The sequence below is a fragment of the Electrona antarctica genome (assembly GCF_951216825.1).
Source record: "Electrona antarctica genome assembly, chromosome: 23".
NCBI lineage: Eukaryota > Metazoa > Chordata > Actinopteri > Myctophiformes > Myctophidae > Electrona > Electrona antarctica.
This window is the reverse complement of record NC_136804.1, coordinates 11,041,219-11,064,163: the sequence shown is the minus strand read 5'-3', so window position 1 is coordinate 11,064,163 and position 22,945 is coordinate 11,041,219. Positions and strand designations below refer to the sequence as shown.

At 43.4% G+C, this 22,945-nt stretch overlaps 1 protein-coding gene across 1 annotated transcript in view; it reads right to left on the bottom strand.

The window, feature by feature from the left end:
• The window catches only part of tmtc2a (transmembrane O-mannosyltransferase targeting cadherins 2a), an 87,415-nt gene that overhangs the window by 21,513 nt on the left and 42,957 nt on the right, over positions 1 to 22,945 (bottom strand). Inside the window, exons 3-8 of the mRNA XM_079494449.1 lie at positions 12,706 to 13,573; positions 11,817 to 11,931; positions 10,684 to 10,769; positions 9,026 to 9,210; positions 7,835 to 7,913; positions 4,083 to 4,204 (exon numbers count right to left, since the gene is read on the bottom strand). Coding sequence (XP_079350575.1) covers positions 4,083 to 4,204; positions 7,835 to 7,913; positions 9,026 to 9,210; positions 10,684 to 10,769; positions 11,817 to 11,931; positions 12,706 to 13,573 — 1,455 coding nt within the window. The remainder of the gene's footprint in view (positions 1 to 4,082; positions 4,205 to 7,834; positions 7,914 to 9,025; positions 9,211 to 10,683; positions 10,770 to 11,816; positions 11,932 to 12,705; positions 13,574 to 22,945) is intronic.

Sequence of the window (22,945 nt, the reverse complement as noted above, 5' to 3'; positions counted from 1 at the left end):
TATGTGAACACCCCAGACAGTTTTTAAGTTGCTCGATTCAGTATGTAGATATTTGAAATAAATTTTAAATGAATCTACCTTTTACACTTTTATGTGACGCTGTAGTATGGCCAAGTAGGGCGTAAGTTTACCAAAAAACACAAAAAGTTAGACTATGGAGATAAGAGGTTTCTGGCCGACAGAGACATCCATCCATCCATCTTCAACCGCTTATCCGTAGTCCTGGTCGCGAGGGCAACAGCTCCACCAGAGAGCTCCAGACTTCTCTCTCCAGAGCAACATTAGTGACTTCCTCCTGGGGGATCCTGAGACGTTCCAAGGCCAGTGAGTCGATGTGTTTCCTCCAACTGCGCCTTGGCCTGCCCCGGGGTCTCCTCCCAGTGGGACGTGCCTCGAGGACGTCGGGAGACGCCTGAGAGGCATCCTAACCAGATGCCCGAACCACCTAAGCTGGCTCCTTTCCAGGCGAAGAAGCAGCGACTCTACTCCGAGTCTCTCTCGTGTGACTGAACTTCTCACCCTATCTCTATAAGGGAGATGCCAGCCACCCGTCGAAGAAAACTCATTTCGGCCGCTTGTATTCGCAACCTTATTCTTTCGGTCATGACCCACACTTCATGACCATAGGTGAGAGTAGGAACACTTCATGACCATAGGTGAGAGTAGGAACACTTCATGACCATAGGTGAGAGTAGGAACACTTCATGACCATAGGTGAGAGTAGGAACGAAGATCGCTCGGTAGACAGAGAGCTTTGCCTTCTGGCTCAACTCTGAGCTCAGAACTCTGTCTACCGACAGAGACAATATCATGTTTATTAACCCATTTTGACCTGAGATCAGATTCTAAAAATGTCTTCTACATCCTGACAGTTTTCTGAAAAAGCTATGTTTCTATGTCAGTGGTTCTTCGATTTTTCAAAAATAGCAGACCTACAAGTTCATGAGCTTGTAGATCTGCTATTTTTCAATAGCTAACACCAAACACCAAAAGGGGTTCCCGCCCAAAATGGGTTAAGCAAATTCAAAACAGCATAGTGTACCCTAATAAATAACATATTGAAATCATAAGACTCCAGAAGGTAAAGATAAAAGTTTACTCTCCCACATGACAGGACTTCATGTTGTTGTTGTTGTAGCATGGATGGGGTCCTGAGGTCTGGATGGACACATGTATCTGATGTTGTTGTAGCATGGATGGGGTCCTGAAGTCTGGATGGACACATGTATCTGATGGAGTGATTTCATTAGGAAGTAGCGTAATTTAATTATAAGCCTGACTGTGGGCCCCATTGTCCCAGAAACGTCCAGCCTCTCCTGTATGTCCCCTAAGCCTAGTTGTGGACAGACAGGGGGACAGGGCTCAATCTATATGTCTCTCTCAGGGCCCTGGATCTGTTGACCAGTGCCTGGAGGAATTCAGCACCTGTGCCTGTGCACATGCATTCATAGTTTATGGAAAGTGTCCGTACGGAGCGCTGGAATGACCTCTGGTTGTGTGTTGCATCACCAGCACCCTGAGGGGGGACAGTCATTCTAGATGAGGTCACAGAGGTCACTCGGAGAGCATCATGGGATATGTGTACTTCCTCGTCCAAAACCTCAGTCAAACCTCACACAACATCTGTTCAGTCAGATTACTCACGAATAGATTGAACAAATATTATTATAGAATGAGAATTGTGCATATTATATTATATCTTTGCGTTCGGCTCTGCTCTGTTCTCCTGCTCAGCGCAATTATACAACCATCATCAAATGGTAAATGGTAAATGGTGCATTTATATAGCGCCTTTATCCAAGGCGCTTTACATAGATTGTGCATTACATTCACCCATTCACACACACATTCATACACCGATTGCGGCGGAAGCCATGCAAGGTACCAACAAGCACATCGGGAGCAATGTGGGGTTCAGTGTCTTGCCCAAGGACACTTCGACATGTAGCCAGGAGGAGCCGGGATTCGAACCGCCGACCCATGGATCATTGGACGACCTGCTCTACCTCTTGAGCCACAGTCGCCCCATCAACCATTAAGAGCAGGGAGATAGATATACAATAACAACCCCCCCCCAGGGGAACAAAAATAGCAGAGCCCACCGGTGATGCTGGGGTGGCGGTGGGAGCAAACAGCTCATAACGACAACCAGGAATGCAACAGAAGGAATGCAGAAAGATTGCAGCCCTAGGTGAGCTTAACCCATTTTGAGTGGGAACCCCTTTTGGTGGTTACATACATTATGTTATAATTTAGCTATTGAAAAATAGCAGATCTACAAGCTCATAGCGCGCCACTGGTCTGCTATTTTTGAAAAATCGTTAAAATGTGCCTCAAATCTTTCAGAAAATTATCATGATTTTTCAGAAATTGTCAGAAATTTCGACGTCAGGCCTGAATGGGTACCCCACCCAAATGGTCAGCTGATTGCCACGACAGGCAGCGTATGACATGTGGAACTTGCATAGCACTGAATGAGACCCTCGAGTATATCTGCCTGAACTAACTCTGCAAGCTACGTATCATTTGCCATGGTGGTGACACATCTGTTGTCACCATCATGGTTCATTAGTTCTCATTTCAAATTCAGTTTAGTTTATAAAGTGGGTTTCCTAGTTTGCATTCTATTTAACCCATGAAGACCTGAGGCCGATTCCACAAATGCCTTCTAAAATCAATCTCATGTAGCTCTACGCGTAAATTCAATAAGGAAGATATCTGTTGCCATCTACAGCTTGAGAGGTGAGCACTTCTAGCCAATCTGCAGTCAGCCAATCAGGCTGGTTGGACTGCGATTGCACGCATGCATGTGCACACACACACACACACACACACACACACACACACACACACACACACACACACACACACACACACACACACACACACACACACACACACACACACACACACACACACACACACACACACACACACACACACACACACACACACACACACACACACACACACACACACACACACACACACACACACACACACACACACACACACACACACACACACACACACACACACACACACACACACACACACCTGGAGCTTATCCAGTGACTTAAGTGTTGGCATTGTGCTGCACCAGACTCACTCCCCATGTCTCTGACCTTCAGACAGCACACACTCACATATTTAATTATGCAGATGAAAACAGCTGCCTTGTTTCTTGTTCTCTGAAAGGTGTTTGGCAGCGACGTCACTGTCAGGTTAGCATCACTCCAAGGTCCCTGAAAGGACCGGATGTGTCCCATAATCATATTTCTTCTTTCTTCTAGTACAGGGGTTCTCAACCCGTGGGTCGCGACCCCTCGGGGGGGGTCGCCAAATTATTTTAGGGGGTCCCCAAATTATTTAAAAAAATAAATAAAAAATATTTTTGTTTTTAATTTTATTTTCACGTTTTTTCAAAAATAGCAGACCTACAAGCTCGTAGCGCGCCGCTCGTAGCGCGCCACTCGGTGGCGCGCTATGAGCTTGTAGATCTGCTATTTTTAAATAGCTAAATTATAACAATGCTTAAAACACCAAAAGGGGTTCCCGCCCAAAATGGTTTAAGGTTATTGTAGCAGTCAATTTATATTGGGGGTCGGGAGGGGTCGGGGCGGGGGTCCCGAGACATTGCCAAAGCATTTCCGGGGGTCCCTGGCCAAAAACGTACACTGTAAATACTCATGGATGGAAGCATCCCAGGAGTGGGCTAAGTTAACGCTGGTCTAAGCCGGCTAATGTCCAATTTATACTTTGTCGCACGACGTTGCCACACACCGACAATAGCCGACCTACAAGAGCTTGTACTGTAGATTGCCAATTTCGGCACACGACAGAGCATAACAGCCTTTTGTCTGGTGGTCTCAAAGACCCCAACAAATTCACTGATGGATATAAATTATATATTTTTTTTTTGCCAGGCAGCTACTTGAATCACTGCCAACTTTCCTTAGTGGAAACACTCTGAGCCCCCCACCACACATATAAACGGTACTTTTTGGCTGTCCATGTATGTGTGTGTGTGCACGCATGCAAGTGTGTGTGTGCGCGTCAGCAGTCAGAGAACAGGGACTTACGGTGATGGAGAGCAGCTTGCCGTAGGTCAGGTGAGCAGGGATGTGGTCGTGTTTGGACCTCAGAGACTCTCTGTACCAGTGGCCCGCCTCCTGCAGCCTGTTCAGCCTCATGTAGGCCTCTCCTGGAACAGAGGTCATATATTCAAGAAAACATATTTTAGATGATGTTTAAACTAAGAAGGAACTCATTCTTGGACTCACAGAGGTGCATGTGGGGGTAAAGGGTTATAAGTACACTTTCAACACATGTACGGGCACAGGAATTGCTGACGGGGGAGAATTCAAGCTCAAAGAAAATATCAGAAGAACGATGAGGCCGAAGCCAGTTTGGCACTGAAATGATTGCATTGTTACAACACAGTTTCATTAACCTTCCTCCAGAGAGAGTCTGCAGTAGATTGTGCGAGAGTCGAGACAATCGATAACTTGATAAGCATCAATCTGTTCCATTTCCTAACAGGTGCAATAAGACAGATAAGAGGGTCTGAACTCTGTTGACTCTTATCCATGCATGTTTTTTTGAGTGGTGTAAACCACTCCTACGACTGGCTTTGTTAGTTTACGTGTCTGTCTGTCTGTCTGTCTGACTGTTCGTACCAAAAAATGAGCATGGTTGCTACGGTCACCCAGTTCACCCGGGTGTGATTTCATTACGTCAGACATTACGTCAGACCACAGCTGATCAGGCTATATAAGACCTTACACCACTCAGTTCACACGGGTGTGATTTTCTTTCTTACATTATATGACAATTTAGCCAATGTTTGATCAGTTTTAGTATAGTTTGTGTTGATTGCATTTGATGCAGTAGTAGTACTGGTGTTTTTTTTTCATTGTCTCTGTCACGGGGCAACCCGTGCCCTATAGACACTAGAAGACTCCACAATGTAAAACGGAACATTACAAATGCACACTGCACAGCTGCTTTCATGAATTGACTGTCATCAAGCTCCTTGGAGGTGTGGCTATGTGTAGCATCATATACTTATGTGTTGCCTGATGCTATCTTAATTGTTTTGTGTTTGATTTGATGCCTTGGAAAACATTCAGACTCTATGAAGGAAATGTGTAATTGTATAGTTGGTCTAACTCATGGGTCATGGTTTACCTTGTTTGAGTAGATTGGTCCAATTACTAATCATTGTGGGTGGGTCTCACCTGGTATATAAGGGAGGCTTGTGGAAATGTTTGGGGGAGGAGCCTGAGTGGAAAATGATCAGTGTTGCTTGAGACTAACAAAGTAGACAACTCCAAGGGAGAGCTGCCAGGGCCTTCCAGGAAGGCATAGCCTGTTTCAGTTTCTTAAGTTCTTGGTTTGTTGTTTTTCCTTAGTTTAGTTGTCAAGTGTTCATTTCTTACTTTCTGTTATTTGAAAGTGTATTGTCGATAAGTATTGTTTTTGCCTGCACAGTCAAATCCAGCATGGGTCGTTCACTCTGTGTTTTGAGGTAAATAAAATACCAACAAAGATCTACATTCTTGGACTGTCGATTCTTGGAGCCTTGGCCGTTCGGGCAACTTCACAGTCTCCACCAGGCCGAAGGCATGGGGAGAGAGTATGTTTTGCACTCCGTCCGTACGTTACCAGCTAATCTCCGGCACCGTTAACCCGGTCGATGCCGATTACCTACAGTATAACTGCACCGATCTGTGTGAAACGTTGAATGCACACTCCCTAGAGGCAGAGGAAAAACCTTTGCCCTGCATTTTTCACATCTGCCTTTTATAGGGCCACCAAGAGGCCGACTTTTGTAAAAATATATATATATATATATATATATATTACTCCTCCAGATTCTGTCCAAATATCCCGCAAATCGTTACACAGTATCTCTACAGTCATGTGCTCAAGACGGATTTGTCCGATATTTCATATTCCATCCTAATTGGCTCACAGTGGCTTCCAAAGTTTGCAGGATTGGCCTGTTTTGAACAAAAAGCCTCAAATCATGAACGCAGCGTGCAATTTTTTTGAAAATGTTCACGCACTTTCCTACTAGGCTGAGGAATAAATCCCACCCTTTTCTCATTGGCCTGTTATAGCGCCACCAACAGGTGGATTTTTGCAAAACACATTTTTGGAACAAATTGCCTCAAATCATCCAATTGCTATCAAAGGCGTAAGAAGAAATGGCACCCTATTCACATTGGCCTATTATAGCGCCACCAGGAGGCCACAATAACCTGACCTGGCCTGGTGGAGACCTGTGCCCCGAGGGGCACTTTTTCTAATTTCAAAATTTCAAAATGTTTTATGGTATTACAAGTCCTTTAAAGCTGCTATAAGCAATAATATGTCGACATTTTAAAGGAAAATCTTTGAGATCTCTGAGATTGTGGCCCCTAGATGTGTCACAGAGACAAAAAAAAGCTTGTCACTTTTTTCCCCAGTGGTAAAGAGGGTTTAATGACATCACTTGAACCCCCAGACCCCCCCCCCCCCCCCCCCCCCCCCCGGCCCTCCCTCCACCTGGCAAAACACATATCCCCTTTCTTTCTCTCTCAATGTGCTCAGGCTGCCCAGAGGAATGTTGCAGGCTTTAGCCTTGCTGTAATATCAACTATGCACTCATGATGTGCTTCCAGTGATGTAGTTAGTAATACAATAACACAACGAGAGATGTGATTTATTACAGGGATTAGTTTCGCTTCTCTTGGAGATGATGTCGCTCATGTCGGTTACATCTACACTAAAGACTGAGCACATGTTTAAGAGTTATTGGAAATATTAGTGTTGGAATCCAACAGGTGGCTCAAGTATATTAAACATGTTTTTATTGAAGTACTGTTGAAGAAAGGTATTCAAAAAATGTGACAAAAATGATCCTCATTGTGTTGAAGTGTGTGTATGTGTGTGTGTGTGTGTGTGTGTGTGTGTGTGTGTGTGTGTGTGTGTGTGTGTGTGTGTGTGTGTGTGTGTATCTTTGAATTCATATATATTTTAAAGCAAACCTTTTTAACTCAAATCTTTGCTTGCTATCTTGGTCTGCGCCTAAATACATTTGTGACAGAATTTTGACATTTCTTTCTGAAAACTGTATTTCTAAAAAGACATATTTAGAATTGGCCTCAATGACTTTAAAGTAAGCAAGTATTTCAAAGATTCACAATCTTACTTTATTTCACGTCTTAATTAAGCCTGGCTAATGAACCAGTAAAGCTCTTCCCAGTTTCCAGACTGTGTTACGTGTGTTAATGGACCCATTTAGGCCTAGACCAGTGGTTCTCAACATGTGGTTCGGGTCCTTGAGGGTGTCACCAGATAAATGATCTATATTTAATATTCACCATCATGCAATAATTATTTAATTTAAAGTAAATACAACTGGAGAACATGCGAGAATGGCTATTTTGATCAGAGTTCCACTGTTATCTTAACTTAAGTACACAGCCAGTAAGGGAATTCTGGACTAAATGACAGAACATAATCGTGTCTAAAAATACCCATTTCAGATTGGGGTCCCGGAGATCTAAATCCTATCAAATGGGGGTCAATGGCCGATCAATGAATATAAAATGGATGGTTCTTGAAATTAAAAAGGTTGATAATCACTGGCCTAGACACACACACAAAATACATTCAATTACTTTTTGGAGTCGAGGGAAATTCAATTCAATGCAGAGGTTTCACCTCATCAAAATACCACTTTGTATGTAAATGATACTTCACAGAACATGAACATTTCAGTGCACATAGCAGCTCAGTGTATGAATGGAGATGAAGATATAGAGGCATTCCATCAGTAACTGACCCATCATGTTGAACAGACTCTGTGGTGCAAACTGTCTAGGCATCTTCTGTACAGCTTCCTTATAGACCGACAGCGCCTCCTGTTGGCACAATAAGAAGAAACCAGTGGTGAATTTAAAACTCAAGTTTTACCATATTATCTCCTTGCACCGGGCCGAAAGGCCAGGAGACGGAGATTCTGTTTTTGCACCTGTCCGTCTGTCCGTCTGTGTACAGTTAATCTCAGACACCACTGGACTGATCGGCATGACATTTTGCCAGAGTAGACAAAAAACCCTATCCCAAATTGTTCAAATCGGCACAGTGCCACAGTGGCAGTCGGGGCTACTGGCCAAGTACAGCACGTCCTTGCACAACCCGTGTAGGCTTGCGAAAGACGCCGAGAGGCACTTCTGCGTTAGCCAAAGAAGCGGGGTGTAGTTGTAAGCACAACCCGGCTAGGATTTTTCCAGAACTAGATTTTCTGTCTTCCAAATATACTACTACAGATACAAAACAACATGCATACTTTCTAGTGGGTGGGTGATTCGAAATATTGTCTTGCCAACAATATGCAACAAAAAGATTTTAAGATGTACTCCAAACTAGTACTACAAATAATAGTTTAGGTATTTCTCTTTTTTATTTTTATTTTATTTTTTGGCAGAAACTACTAGCAACATTTAAGACCCACTCCAGGAGGTTGCGTTGGTGTTGGTGCAGAGATTCAGAACCTACCGCGATACGACAACATAAAGTAATAAAACAACAAACACAAATTTTCTGATGTATTGAAAATGGAGGACCTATGTAAACAAGCCTTAGGGCTTTTTAGCAGATTTTGTATTGACCTGTAGGGCTTTCACTTCTAGTGATTTTACTAGTCGACGAGTTGTTTAACTACCTATTATGTAAAAATATATATAAAAAACTATTTTTAATAATATTGGTACATTTAAAAACTGTGTACATTGGTGACTATAATCTAGCATTCTAGCTGATCTTGAGGCCTTATCAACTAGTCAACTAGTACCAACAAGGTCAAATGGTGGATTTACTAGTCGACTAGTTGAATAGTCGACTAGTTGCTTAAAGCTCTAACCTGTACTTTCCTTGAACTGTACCCATTCTGCAAACTTTTAACAAAATGTTCAATGAATGCACATATTGTGCAACCTAAACAGCACTATAGCAACAGTATAACAGCACTCACCTCCTGTCGTCCCTGTTCATGCAGCAGCTTCCCCAGGTTGTAGAGGCAGCTGGTGACGGAGCTCTTGTGGGCGTGTGGGTCTTTGAGGTTCTCGTCTGGGATCTCGGCACAGGTCAGGAAGGTGCGCTTGGCCTCCTCCAGGCTGCCCTGGTTCATTAGAATAATGCCTGTGTTCAAGTAGGCCGCTGTTTCAAGAGGACAGGGACAGAGAGATGAGGAGACATTAGGAAGAAAGTCGATCCCAAAAGTAGAGAGAACACGAGAGTGAAGGGAGGAGAGGAAAGAACACATCAAAGTGGATAAGAAGAAGTTGGTCGAGAGGAACAAAGGATTTAGGAGAGGTTTGGGACCCTTTTGTGGGTCACAGACACATTTTCACGATTCACGAGTAAATATCGCTGTTTTATTATTTCAAAAGATAAAACAAATCAACAATTTTCAGAAGAAGAATTAAACGTTTAAGAAGGGGTGAAAATAGCAGATCCACAAGCTCACAACGCATCACATCGCAACGTGTTGTGAGCTTGAAGATCTGCTAATTTCACTAGCTTTGGTCCCGGGGAGACATCACATTTTTCTCTTTTGGATCTCGAGCTAAAAGGTTTTGGGAACCACTGGTCTTGGAGAACATGAATATTGGTAACTTCCATCCAACCTGTCCTTCTGAGTCAGATTGATAGATTGATAGATTCTCAGTGCAGAGAGATTGATTCTCAGTTTCTCAGCCCAGATATGAGTAATAAATAATCTAGAGGGAGACTGACTCGCATGGCTTCACTGTGGAGATGAAATGACCCAGCTGGGGGTGAAATTAACCAGATGAAATGACCCAGCTGGGGGTGAAATTAACCAGATGAAATGACCCAGCTGGGGGTGAAATTAACCAGATGAAATGACCCAGCTGGGGGTGAAATTAACCAGATGAAATGACCCAGCTGGGGGTGAAATTAACCAGATGAAATGACCCAGCTGGGGGTGAAATTAACCAGATGAAATGACCCAGCTGGGGGTGAAATTAACCAGATGAAATGACCCAGCTGGGGGTGAAATTAACCAGATGAAATGACCCAGCAGCCAGGGGTGATTTAACCAGGATCCAGAATGAAAATGAGACCTTCTTAACCCCCTGCTTTCCAAAATAGTACAATACAAAAGCAGTAGATAATGTTTTTATGCTACTACCCTCTTTGTACACAATGCAATTCAAATATAAATATAGCTGTAAGCAGCGATAAGCCAGGGTCAGGCCATAAAAGTAATAAAGGAATAAAGAAAAAAGCTATACGCAATGCCTGTCTTCTAATTAGCAGCGAAATACTACTTGATACTCCATACAATGATAACTACAATGACTGACTAACAAGTAATGTTATATAGAGAGGAGTGATGGCATACTCCTCCAAATTAACAATTAGGTTGGAGACTGAAGATGACGTCGCGTTTTTGTTACTCCCACAAATCAACCATGCATTATAAAGCAGGGTCCAGATTTTGGACCCAATCAGGTTCCGTGTTCCGGGCTAGTGTCGTTCACTGATTGGTGTTTTGTGTTACGCTGATTGACAGCATCGTCTGTCGGGTGGAAAGCTCATATTATGAGGTTTCCACCCGACAGACGATACTGTATGACGTTATAGAAGTCTCTTAAGAGTACTTACATGCTAGAGTTGGTCGACTCCCAATGGCCAGTTTATAATAATGCAGCGCCTCCGAATATCGTTGGTTCTCCTGAAGCAGCAAGCCCCTGGGGAACAGAGAGATGCGACATGACTCCTCTAGTCTACAAACTGGACACAACTGCATTTAAGAAGTCACAGAAGAGCCACTACGTTGAGGAGAATGTTTGGTGCCGTTTCACCTACTGTAAATAATAATACCTACTCTAATAATAATAATAATATTAATAATAATTGGGGAGAGAAAAATGGTCTGTCTGTCAAGCACCGAATATGTGTAAATATTCAGCAAAGAAGCTTCTCTCACCAGATGCGATCCCCTTTTTACCCATTATCACATTTTACATAACCTCAAGGAAAATGTTACTTTGTCACATGAGCCTAGCTGTCAGTAAAGAGGGCAGCTGTTTAATGGAGTTACAGAAACAAGGTGATGTTGGGGGATTCATTCAGAAATAAAAACACATTGAGACAAAACCTGTAAACGCCTGTATTCGTGATGTAATGTACCGACATCATGTTGAAACAGAATCTCTGTTTTCAACAACACCGCAAACACTAACAAAACATACTAACTTTGGTTTCCCTCACATTCTATACAGTCAGCATTCTGATGGCCGTAACAAGACTAGGCTATAAAACACCTTTGACAATGAGGGTTAATGTGGGAATTAGAAGCCTCCCTGAGGCTCCACCAATCACAATTAATCACATCACTGGCAGCAGGAACAGATCAATGGCACAAAGGAAGCTATTTCTCCACCAATCACAAGTCCTGTTTCATGTCTTGTGTTGACTGGAAAAGGGTTTTACCTCACCGTATGTCAGATCATGTTTGTGTTTCGCTGCCATACAATAGTTCCTGCCTTCTCTCTCTCTCTCTCTCTCTCTCTCTCTCTCTCTCTCTCTCTCTCTCTCTCTCTCTCTCTCTCTCTCTCTCTCTCTCTCTCTCTCTCTCTCTCTCCCAAAACCTAACACTAACGACAACCACACGCGGAAGCCACGGCGTGAGTCTTAACCGGCCACGTAGTGTCGTAGTCGGACTAACGGGAGGTCGGACTAACGCACAGTCCCCCATCCTGTCAAGGTTTCTGTAGTCAGAAGGATGAACTCACAGGTTGTACAGCATGTCGGCCATGTTTCTTCGGTAGTACAGAGCGTTCCTGTACGCCTGCTCGGCCTCCGCCATCTTGCCCTGGTTCTTCAGAACGTTTCCCAAGTTTCCCCAAGCTGTATGGGAGAGATGAGATTAATTACAAATGAATATTATACAATTAGACTATCTCCACAGTGGTCTCGTGGACTTTATTTATCTCTTAAACCATTTAGGCCTGACGTCGAAATTTCATTTCAAACCTCATGTTTCTATATCAGTGGTTCTCAATATTTCATGTCAAGGACCCCAAAAAGTATCTGTATTTGGCATCTGAAAATATGTTGTTCCAGGGACCCCCCCAGAAGCAAAGATTTTAGTTAAAAACTGAAACTCTGAAAGAATATATATTCAAAGATTTGAGGCACATTTTCACGATTTTTCAAAAATAGCAGACCTACAAGTTCATAGCACGGCACTCGGTGCCGCGCTATGAGCTTGTAGATCCGCTATTTTTCAATAGCTAAAGTAGAACAGAATGCTTAAAACACCAAAAGGGATTCCCGCCCAAAATGGGTTAAGGACTGTAGCTTTATTTAACATTGAATTGCGACCATAAGTTGCAGTTTACTATGAAAACCTGCAAAAACGCTAAAACCTGGTTTTAGCGTAAAACCTGGTTTTAGCGTCAGCCACGCTAAAACCTGTCAGTCAGTCCGTCCGTCCACCACGCCGTCGTGACACTCACCGCATAGGGCCTAGGCTATATGGCCAATATCATGTGGTAATTTGCATTGGCTCGGAATGGCATAGACTCACCAATACCAGCGTTTTAGGCACTATCGGCAGCTCTTCCGATACTGGTATCGGTATGGGAACAACTCTGTAAACTGTGAACCGTCACTGCGTACCTTTAGCAGGATTCACACTGATTCCAGATCTGTAGAGGTTCTCCTCGTGGCTCCAGTCTGTGTTTCTCAGAGCGGTTCTCATGCCGTTCAGCAGCACCAGTCCTGCACACACACTCAACAGGAAGAGCTTCCGGCCTCTGGTCCTCAGCCTGACGGACAGCGTCCTCGCCCCGACGGCCACCAGTAAACAGAAGCCCATGCTGGGGATGTAAAGGACCCTCTCTGCCACCACGAAGCCCACGTAGAAGAACAGGTTGGTGGCAGGAAGGAACGGTAACGCTAGAAGACCTAAAGAAAACACCACTACGTGTCTCGTAGGGGGCAGCGACGCCTGTGGGGGGCGGTAGAGACTTATATCCGACCCGTTCAGGGTGGTCTTTAGGGAGCCCAGCTGCTCCGGGTTTGCGTAGTGGTTCGTGTCGGGACCGTGGTGGTAGCCGTTCCCGTTGGTGCTCGCCTTCCCGTTGGTGCTCGCCTTCCCGTTAGCCGGCGAGGCTTTGCCGTTATGGGCCTCCTTGGCTTTGGAGGAGGGGCCGCGAAGACAAGACGAGAGCAGGACGATGAATCCGCCGTAGAAGGCGACGGTGAGAAGGTTCCTCCAATCGGCCACGGTCCTGATCAGAGGCAGGGCGTCCATGGACCAATCGAAGCTGAGCTTGTCGGGACAGAGGAGGAGCCAGGCGTTGGCGGCGGGCAGGTGGAGGAAGGTCAGGGTTCGAGTCAGAAGGTGAGGTGAGTCGGCCGCAGGGTTGTCAGAGTTGGAGAAGTTGGGTGGTTTGTTGCCCATCCAATAGAGACGAGCCGACAGCAGCATCAGGCCCCATGCAGCCAGCACGCTGAGGCTTAACAACACACTGACGTTCTTCTTCTGTAAGAAGCAGAAAAACAAACTACGTCAACATTTTAGTTCCTGGACAGTGGTGGGAAAAGTACTACAGTTGGGTGCCACCGATATTGTCCCTTATCATTTGACCCATTTAGGCCTGACCTCAAAATTTAAAAAAATCCTTCTAAATCCTCCAGTTTTCTGAAATAAATATTTTCACGATTTTTCAAAAATAGCAGACCTACAAGCTCGTAGCGCGCCACTCGGTGGCGCGCTATGAGCTTGTAGATCTGCTATTTTTCAATAGCTAAATTATAACATAATGTTTAAAACACCAAAAGGGGTTCCCGCCCAAAATGGGTTAACTGTCCTTTTGCGCAGATCACGCAAACCTCAGCAAAAAGAAAAGGACAATATCGATGGCCTCCAACTGTACATTTCTTTACGTTAAAAAAAAGTACAATATTTGTCTATGGAGTACAAGTAAAAGTATAGAATATTGGAAACACTCCAGTAATGTAAAAGTACCTCAAAATTCGAATTAAGTACAGTAAATGTAGGCTACTTTAGTACATTAGTTACTTTCCACCACTCCATTTTTAGTTCCTGAGCATCTTCTTGTTCCGCCGTTTTGTCTTTGCTCCAGAACCACCTCTGTTTGTTTTACTTTGACAATCAATTCATCCTAACATACTGAGGTCAGAGCTGGATCAGAACAGTGGTTTTAATATAAATAAACATCTGTTCCTTTGAGCTCCTGAGACAACAAGTTGAGAATTTAGACTTATCAGTCTTTCTGTTATCGTGCGTCAGCGTGGAAATGTGCAATTTCATGTGTAAGTCCACAGTGGAAAGGATTTAAGACCCGTCATATTTAGCCGCTCCGCGGTTGTTCAAGGAGAGTAACTTCATGAATCAGGAGAGCAATTTGCTGGAATGTTTTTGGAAGCTGCCTGGGGCTTTAGCCGCGTTCTAGCTACAGCCGTTACTGCCAAATATGCAACTTTAATCCATTGAGACCTGGAACGCATCCATGTCACGTTAGCGTTTAACCACATTAACCATTAACCCATTTTGGGCGGGAACCCCTTTTGGTGTTTTAAACATTATGTTATAATTTAGCTATTGAAAAATAGCAGATCTACAAGCTCATAGCGCGCCACCGAGTGGCGCGCTATGAACTTGTAGGTCTGCTATTTTTGAAAAATCGTTAAAATGTGCCTCAAATCTTTCCGAAAATTGTCATGATTTAGAAAACTTTTTTTATTTTATTTCGACGTCAGGCCTGAATGGGTTAAAAGTAACAGTTTTGATCATAATGAGGTTTCCACCCGACAGAGACGATATGAGATGAACATTTTGTTGCAACAGACAGAAGGAATAGATCATATTTTTGGCCCAGTGAGTGAGTGATGGATAGCTAGCTACAGCCTACAGGCTACAGGGCTGTAGCTATGATGCATAGCTACAGCCCTATGATGCATAGCTACAGCCCTGTGGCAATGATGTTGCCATAGGGCTTGTTCAGATTTATGCATCAAAAACATTTCCTTGGCACAGGGGTGAAAAATGGGTTACAAAATTGTGGGATAAAAAATGTAATAATAAAAAATAAAAAAACATTTCCACCCAGTCGTAAATCAGTGGTTCCCAAACTTGTACATGTCAAGGACCCCCAAACTGACCCCTATTTGAAAAGATATGCCAGGGACCCCCATAAGAGAAGGTTTTTACAGCGCTAGCAGTCAACCCCAGTTTGACATGCATTAGGCTATGGACCCCCATTTAATGGCATTTCTGTCTCTGGGACCGCCAATCAATGTTAATTTAACAGACCCATAACGGTCCATTTGGTTCCAAACTACCATTTAGCCTGGGGACCCCCTGGAACTCCCTCAAGGACCCCTGGGGGTCCCCGGACCCCACTTTGGGAACCACTGGTCTAATGACCTGACAGCCAAGTACATCTGGACAAATGAAGGTAGCCATTGATAGGGTTGTGTGGTTGTGTTGTATGACCGTTCATTAGAACAGGGGTTCTCAACGTTTTTGGCCGGGGACCCCCGAAAATGCTTTGGCAACGTCTCGGGACCCCCGCCCCGCCCCCTCCCGACCCCCAATATAAATTGACTGCTACAATAACCTTAAACCATTTTGGGCGGGAACCCCTTTTGGTGTTTTAAGCATTGTTATAATTTAGCTATTAAATTATAACAATGGCAGATCTACAAGCTCATAGCGCGCCACTCGGTGGCGCGCTATGAGCTTGTAGGTCTGCTATTTTTGAAAAATCGTGAAAATAAAATTTAAAAAAAATATATATATATATATATTTTTTTGAAAATAATTTGGGGACCCCCTAAAATAATTTGGCGACCCCCCGAGGGGTCGCGACCCACGGGTTGAGAACCCCTGCATTAGAAGGTGTTGCGTGACACAAGACGTATGATATTGATAAAGAGGCCTAATTCTGATTATTCTACAGAATTAAACAGCATACCAACACAATGAGTCTTAAGCTGATTTGCAGTCACAAATCGCGGTGACCCTGAGTATAGACTTACAGGGGAAACCCCTCATTCGTTTTCAAAACATGCTTCAAAGTTCACCGCAAGAGTTCAGCGGTCACAGTGAACTGAAATTCGTTTATGTAAAGTTGATTCTAAAATGTTTGTCCACTGAAGATCCCCCCTGCCTCGCTGTGTTGTATTAGTACATCTTCATTTTGAACACTATTATTGGCTCCTTACTGCTTACTATACATGTATACTGCACTGCTGAACCCTATAGAACACTAAACTTAATGTTTGTAAAACCATCACTAAACCCCGGTATATTTTACCCAATGTAATATATTCCACAACAAATATTTCTCATCAAAACCGACCTTCTATGATGTCACTGAGCATCATGAAGGTACTGAAAGTACCACCCACCACAGACATCAGCAACATGAAAATTACAAAAATATAATTATCTGGGTGAAAATCACCCGGGTTTAGTGTTAAGCAAAGTAAGCCTTGCCGAGCCATGTGGCGATGTCATGATGGTTTCAATCATTATCAGATCAGTGATAATATTATTATTAACCAGTAATACGCCTTAAAGGCGATAAAGGCGACCGCTAGGGCTGAGACAGTCTACCGGAATAATGTGAAGAATGGGTGAAATTAATTCAGTAATTAATAATAATTAATATCAATTAAACTCTACAACATTTCTCTCAGCTAAATACAAGCACACCGATGAAGCCGGTCAATGTGACTCAAGTGCGTGCCGTCCAAACTGTGGGAGGAGTATCGTTTCCAAAAAAAGGTTACTCTAGAAAGAATAATAAAGTGATCCAAGTACTCTAGTCTAGTTGCCCTGTTGGGGCAACCACACTAATAAACTGTCTCAGCGATATTGTCAGGGAGTCATCTTTGTGTCGTCACAACTGTAAATGAACTGTCTCCGAAATGTGGAATATTTGGACAGCAGTAACATTAGCGTTTTCTCTCAGTCAGTTGATTATTTATATCCATATGAGTCAAACCACTGCCATCATGGGAAATGGCTGGGAATGTCCCTTGGCAGTCAAAATGCCCAAAGCGATCTTTATAATCTTAACTTAGGCACAAACCAACTATTTTCTGAGAACAATATTGATGTAAGAGATTCGATGAGTTGGCTATATTTTACTGTATATACAGAGATTTAGAAGGACTAAGCAAAATCGTGCTGTGACATTTCCTCCTTTAATGCAGTCCGCTGTTTGTCTGGAGCGAGAGAGAGATCACACACTGAGTGGGCGGTGGCTTCCATGAAGCTTCTGCCAGTGTGTGTGTGTGTGTGTGTGTGTGTGTGTGTGTGTGTGTGTGTGTGTGTGTGTGTGCAGCAGCAGCACATGAAAAGCATTAGTGCCCCCGTGTGTTGTGTGTGTGCAGCAGCAGCATTACATGAAGAGCATTACATGCTTCCTGCGGGACTGCTTCCTGTGTGACTGCTTCCTGTGTGACTGCTTCCTGTGTGACTGCTTCCTGCGTGACTTACTTCCTGCACGTATATACAGTATAGTAACTGCGACCAATCGGTCGCAATAATAAACGTTATTTGTATTATAGCACCTTTCTTGGATAAGGAATGAAGACGCTCGCACACTGTGGGCTCCGATGCTAGTGATAAGTGCCTTTATTTGCACAAATGAATGACTGTGACGTTTCGAGCACAATGCATAGTTCATTATATAGATAGGCTCTTCCTCAGTCTGAGGAAGAGCCTATCTATATAATGAACTATGCATTATACTATGTCTACATGAGATGCTATGTCTTGAGCTGTGCTTTAAAAATGTCTACAGAGGCTTCCTGTTGAAGGTATAGTGGGAGTTTCTTCCAGTGCTGATAGTCCAGTGCTAAGAACGAACCAATAAGGGTGACCTTTTGTCTCGGAATGTATTCATCATAATAACTATGAAGGAGAGTGCTGACACTGAGACCAGATGTTCTACAAGCTGTGAGACGATAAGAGCTTTTGTCTCTCACTTTCCGTCCACTCACCAGGTCAACATGAACTCCATCTTAACCGTGCGTGTGTGTGTGTGTGTGTGTGTGTGTGTGTGTGTGTGTGTGTGTGTGTGTGTGTGTGTGTGTGTGTGTGTATCATAGAGGTACGTGTGTCTATGTGCAAAGAGTCTCTTATAATATGACAATGCATATTGAACTCACTCTAGTAGCCTACCATTAACAGATAAATCACACTTATCTTCGTTCCTATACTCTCACCTATGGTCATGAAGTGTGGGTCATGACCGAAAGAATAAGGTCGCAAATACAAGCGGCCGAAATGAGTTTTCTTCGACGGGTGGCTGGCATCTTCCTTAGAGATAGGGTGAGAAGTTCAGTCACGCGAGAGAGACTCGGAGTAGAGTCGCTGCTTCTTCGCTGCTTCTCCCTAGGGAGACGCCCAGTGGAACGTCCCACTGGGAGGAGACCCTGGGGCAGCCAATTAAGGCGCAGTTGGAGGAAACACATCGACTCACTGGCCTTGGAACTTCTCGGGATCCCCCAGGAGGAAGTCACTAATGTTGCTCTGCAGAGGGAAGTCTGGAGCTCTCTAGTGGAGCTGCCCCCACAACCTGACTACGGATAAGCGGTTGAAGATGGATGGACGGAAACTTATTTAGCCAACTGACTTTGTACTTTGTACGCGTACTGTCATTAGTAAACAACAGATTTGCTGTGTGTTCAAGTAAACTAATGTGTGTCCTCCTATAGCGCAGGATCAAAGAGGTATCAGGGTCCAATCCTCTTAGGGTTGAAATAAGAGGGTTTAGGTTTAACTGTCCTGAGATGTTTTCAAATCCTTCACACACACATGTTCAGCTAATGTGATGTGTACCTCTGGAGCAGTACACGTCACATGGGGCACTTGGTAGTGGGAGGTCAGAGCAACATGGCTGTTGTGTGAATATGGTCAGTAGAAGCAATTAACTTGCGCTCAGGTGGAGCAGTGCTAAAGTCTTCCACCACCACGGAAGTTGTCGGTTCAAATCCACCGTGGTACATCCGGCTTTGCCAAGCGCCTACAGTATATATGAACACAATTGGTCCGTGTTCGGGGGAGGAGGGTGATAATTGTCATTGACTGTAATCCTACGGGCTGGGGTCAGTGAGGAGTTTGGGGTGTAAGGACTAAGGCTCTGTCCTCCCGGTGGGGGCTCCTCACTGGCAGGTGAGTCAGTAGCATATGACAGCAGTGACGACACAGAAATGTGTGGGGAGGAATCGGCGTAACGACTAAATTGTGAGGAAAAAGTGGGAAAAAAGCAAAAAAGTAAATAAAGCAATTGACAGACCGATACATTTGTATTGATCCCTGTGGGTAAATTCAGATGTTATAAGTAGCACTGCAGTAAAGCTCGAAACACAGGATAGGTGCAGATAAGAGTTACAACTAAGTGCAACATTTTGGTGAACTCGAAGTGAGATAAGAAGGACAGGATTATTGATTAGGATGCTGAAAGATGTGAGGATGAGTGAGTGTGAGCTTTACTGATGGATGAGACTGCACTCCTCCTCCTCAAGAGAGAGTGAGGAGGGACACTGTCCCGAATAAATCCAATGGCGCACAGGCCGGCAGAAGCAGAACAACCAATTTCGGCCAAAAAATCACTCAATTTCCAGCCCTCACTAGCCGTCTACTCTGTAGCTCCTTCCTTAATTGACTTCCCAATCAATCACAGACGCAATCGATCCCTAGCAATCTCAAGATGTGTGATCAGTCAGACCTGTTTTGTTGCAGAAATGGAGGATGAACCAGTGATGTACATTTAATGGTTCCACACTTCATATCGTCACTGTCGGGCAGAAACCTCTCATCTCCATTTTCTTCCGTAAATGAACGCCCTGCTTGATCATAACACAGTGTCATCTTGCAGATCTGCTATTTTTTTAAAATTTGAATCCTGAAAAAGTAACAATTTTGGACATATGAGTTGCTTACATTATACTTACATCTTAGTGTATGGATCACTCAGTTCTCCGTTTGTGGCCAAACATCGATACTTTCTCCTTTGATCTAGTCTAGACTTCGTTTTTTTCCCTCCTCATAAGACCTAGTCTCGCGTAGCCAGACAACTATTCCACAATCTACGAATGCTATATAGAGTCTGGAACTACACCTCCCGAAATCCGACTAAGGAAGCTGCCATTTCCGTTCACGAAAATATATTTTAAAATACAGTATCTTTACATTTTATTTTTTTATTTAATTTTCTGCTAAGCAACCAGCTACAGTAGGACTAGTAGCATGCCAAAGTTTGTGCTATTGCCATTGAGAATGCATTGGGCATTTAAGTTAAATAACTCAGAAACTACAAATCAGAAAGTAAAAAGTTCCAGCATTTGTCTCCACAGTAAGCTGAATTATAAAAAGTGTGAATGGAGTTTCTAGGTGAAAGTGCTTTTTTGACGTGCCAATATCTGCCATTGAGCCCCATTGTGAATTTCTCAAATTTGAAAGCACTATATTTCTAAAACTATGAAATATTTAAAAGATTTCTTTTCAGGCAAACATGTCCACCGTATGAACCTAAATAGGTTTGAATGGGGTTTCTAGGTGTAAGTATGTAGGACTAGCAGCATGCCAAAGTTTGTGATATTGCCATTGGGAATGCATTGGGCATTTAAGTTAAATAACTCCGAAACTACAAATCATTTCAAAGTAAAAAGTTCCAGCATTTGTCTCCACAGTAAGCTGAATTATAAAAAGTGTGAATGGAGTTTCTAGGTGAAAGTGCTTTTTTGACGTGCCAATATCTGCCATTGAGCCCCATTGTGAATTTCTCAAATTTGAAAGCACTATATTTCTAAAACTAGATTTCTTTTCATGTCCACCGTAAGATGAACCTAAATAGGTTTGAATTGGGTTTCTAGGTGTAAGTATGTACAGTATATATGCGTAGGTGATTTCTATTCATATTAGGATAAATTTGCGCGACTGTAAAGACGAAACGGAAGTGGGGAGGATTATGCATTTCCGCTTTATCGCTTACTCATGATAGAACTTCCATTGCTCCAGACCAGGGGTGGGCAACTGGCGGCCTGGGGGCCACATGCGGCCCCCACCTTCACTTAATGCGGCCCTCAGGTTAATGTCAGAATTCTGATATAATATTGGTTTCAGCTGATTACAATTCCACAACATGCAAACATGACCCGCTTTAATTACTTCAGTCTAAATTAGTAGCTCAATGCTAGTATAATTAAAGGCATTTGAAATGAAAAATATTAATTTTCAGGATTCTGATTAAAAAAATAGCAAAAATTCAAGATTTCAATTCGAATATAGCAAAAATAGCCGATCTACAAGCTCAAAACGCGTCGCAGCGCGACGCGTTTTGAGCTTGTAGATCGGCTATTTTTGCGACGACCGTAATATATGGCCCTAGGGAGTGAGTGTTGAAATATAGTGGCCCTCTCCATTGTCAAAGTTGCCCACTGCTGCTCCAGACTGTATGACGGAAGCATTTGAAAATTGCGAGAGGCAACGCGAGACTACATAAGACCTAACAGTACTCAGCTATAATCCCTCGCTGCCATGCCTGTCGAAGCTTACATCTTGCTCGCTTAGTCGCTTCAAAGAGTTCGAAGCTGAAAACCATCTCTTCAATATACTGCATGTCACACACCCTGTGTGAGATTACTGACGTTAATGCACCCTCATTTTCTATGCTCGTCTCCAATGCTTTACTTTATTTGGTTTATTCAGTGGGTTGTACTGGAAAAATATATCAATATTGTTTTGTTGCAGTAAGTATGTCATTTTCCTCTTGCTGCTGCGCTTCAAATAAACCATGGTAAGCTCTACAGCTTTGGTCTCCAACCGGTGTCATCATCATGTCATTAGTCATAACACTGCGTCGTCTGGTCTGTTTAGTGTCACATTATACATAGAGTTTAAAACCAGTAGAAACATTAGGATTAGAGTCACTTTAAACCAACCACAGACTGACACAACCCAGCAGGGTTTAGAGAGATCCTGCAGTCATGTGTCCAGTTTACACTAGGGGCTCCATTTTCGTCACCGCTAAACCCCTTATCCCTAAACTTCTTTGCCTTTTTTTGCTATTTTGCAAAACATTTTTGAATAGTTCAAATGGCCAGTCTACAAGCTCACAACGTGTCAATGTTTATTGACTAGTACTAGTTGAACTATTCAAAAATGTTTTTCAAAATAGTAAAAAAAGGAAAAGAAATGTAGGGATAAAGGGTTTAGCGGTGACGAAAATGGAGCCCTTTATCTATAACTCTTCCCGGTAGTTTAAACCGGTTATGCGTGGCTGGTGGAAACAATACATAATTGTAACTTTCTCCAGAAATTGCGATTATATCAAATAATTGCATTTAGGTGATTTATGTAGCAACGGGCACTGAATCTCACACTCTGCGGTGATGCCAAATCAATTAGCTTTAAAACATTTTGGACAATGCAGTTTGTTGGGGACAAGGTCCCATTTGATGCATTACTGTCGACATGCCAACGTTTGATGAGGTATACACAGTGTAGAATGAGGAAGTGTCTCCTCTCTCAGACCTAATGTGTTGTGGATTGCGCTGACTTGGCACGTTGGCCCTCGCTCATCAAGACGAGCACTATGCCAGGCATTCAATGTGCTGACATTGATGAAGTGACCTAATTATACCCAACACCACTCTACATGAAAGGCCTGCTACTGCAATGAGATGGGTCACAGGTTCAAATCCCAGCCCTCCCTCCACGCATCCCAGAGGACAGCTGATCAAACTGAGGGACCCAGTGCTGCTCAGCCCCACATTTTAAAGTGCTTCCTGTCTGGCATCAGCAGCATAATGCATAATGAAATAACAGCAGTGTCTCGGAGAATTTAATGAAATGAAAGTATTCACCAGCGAT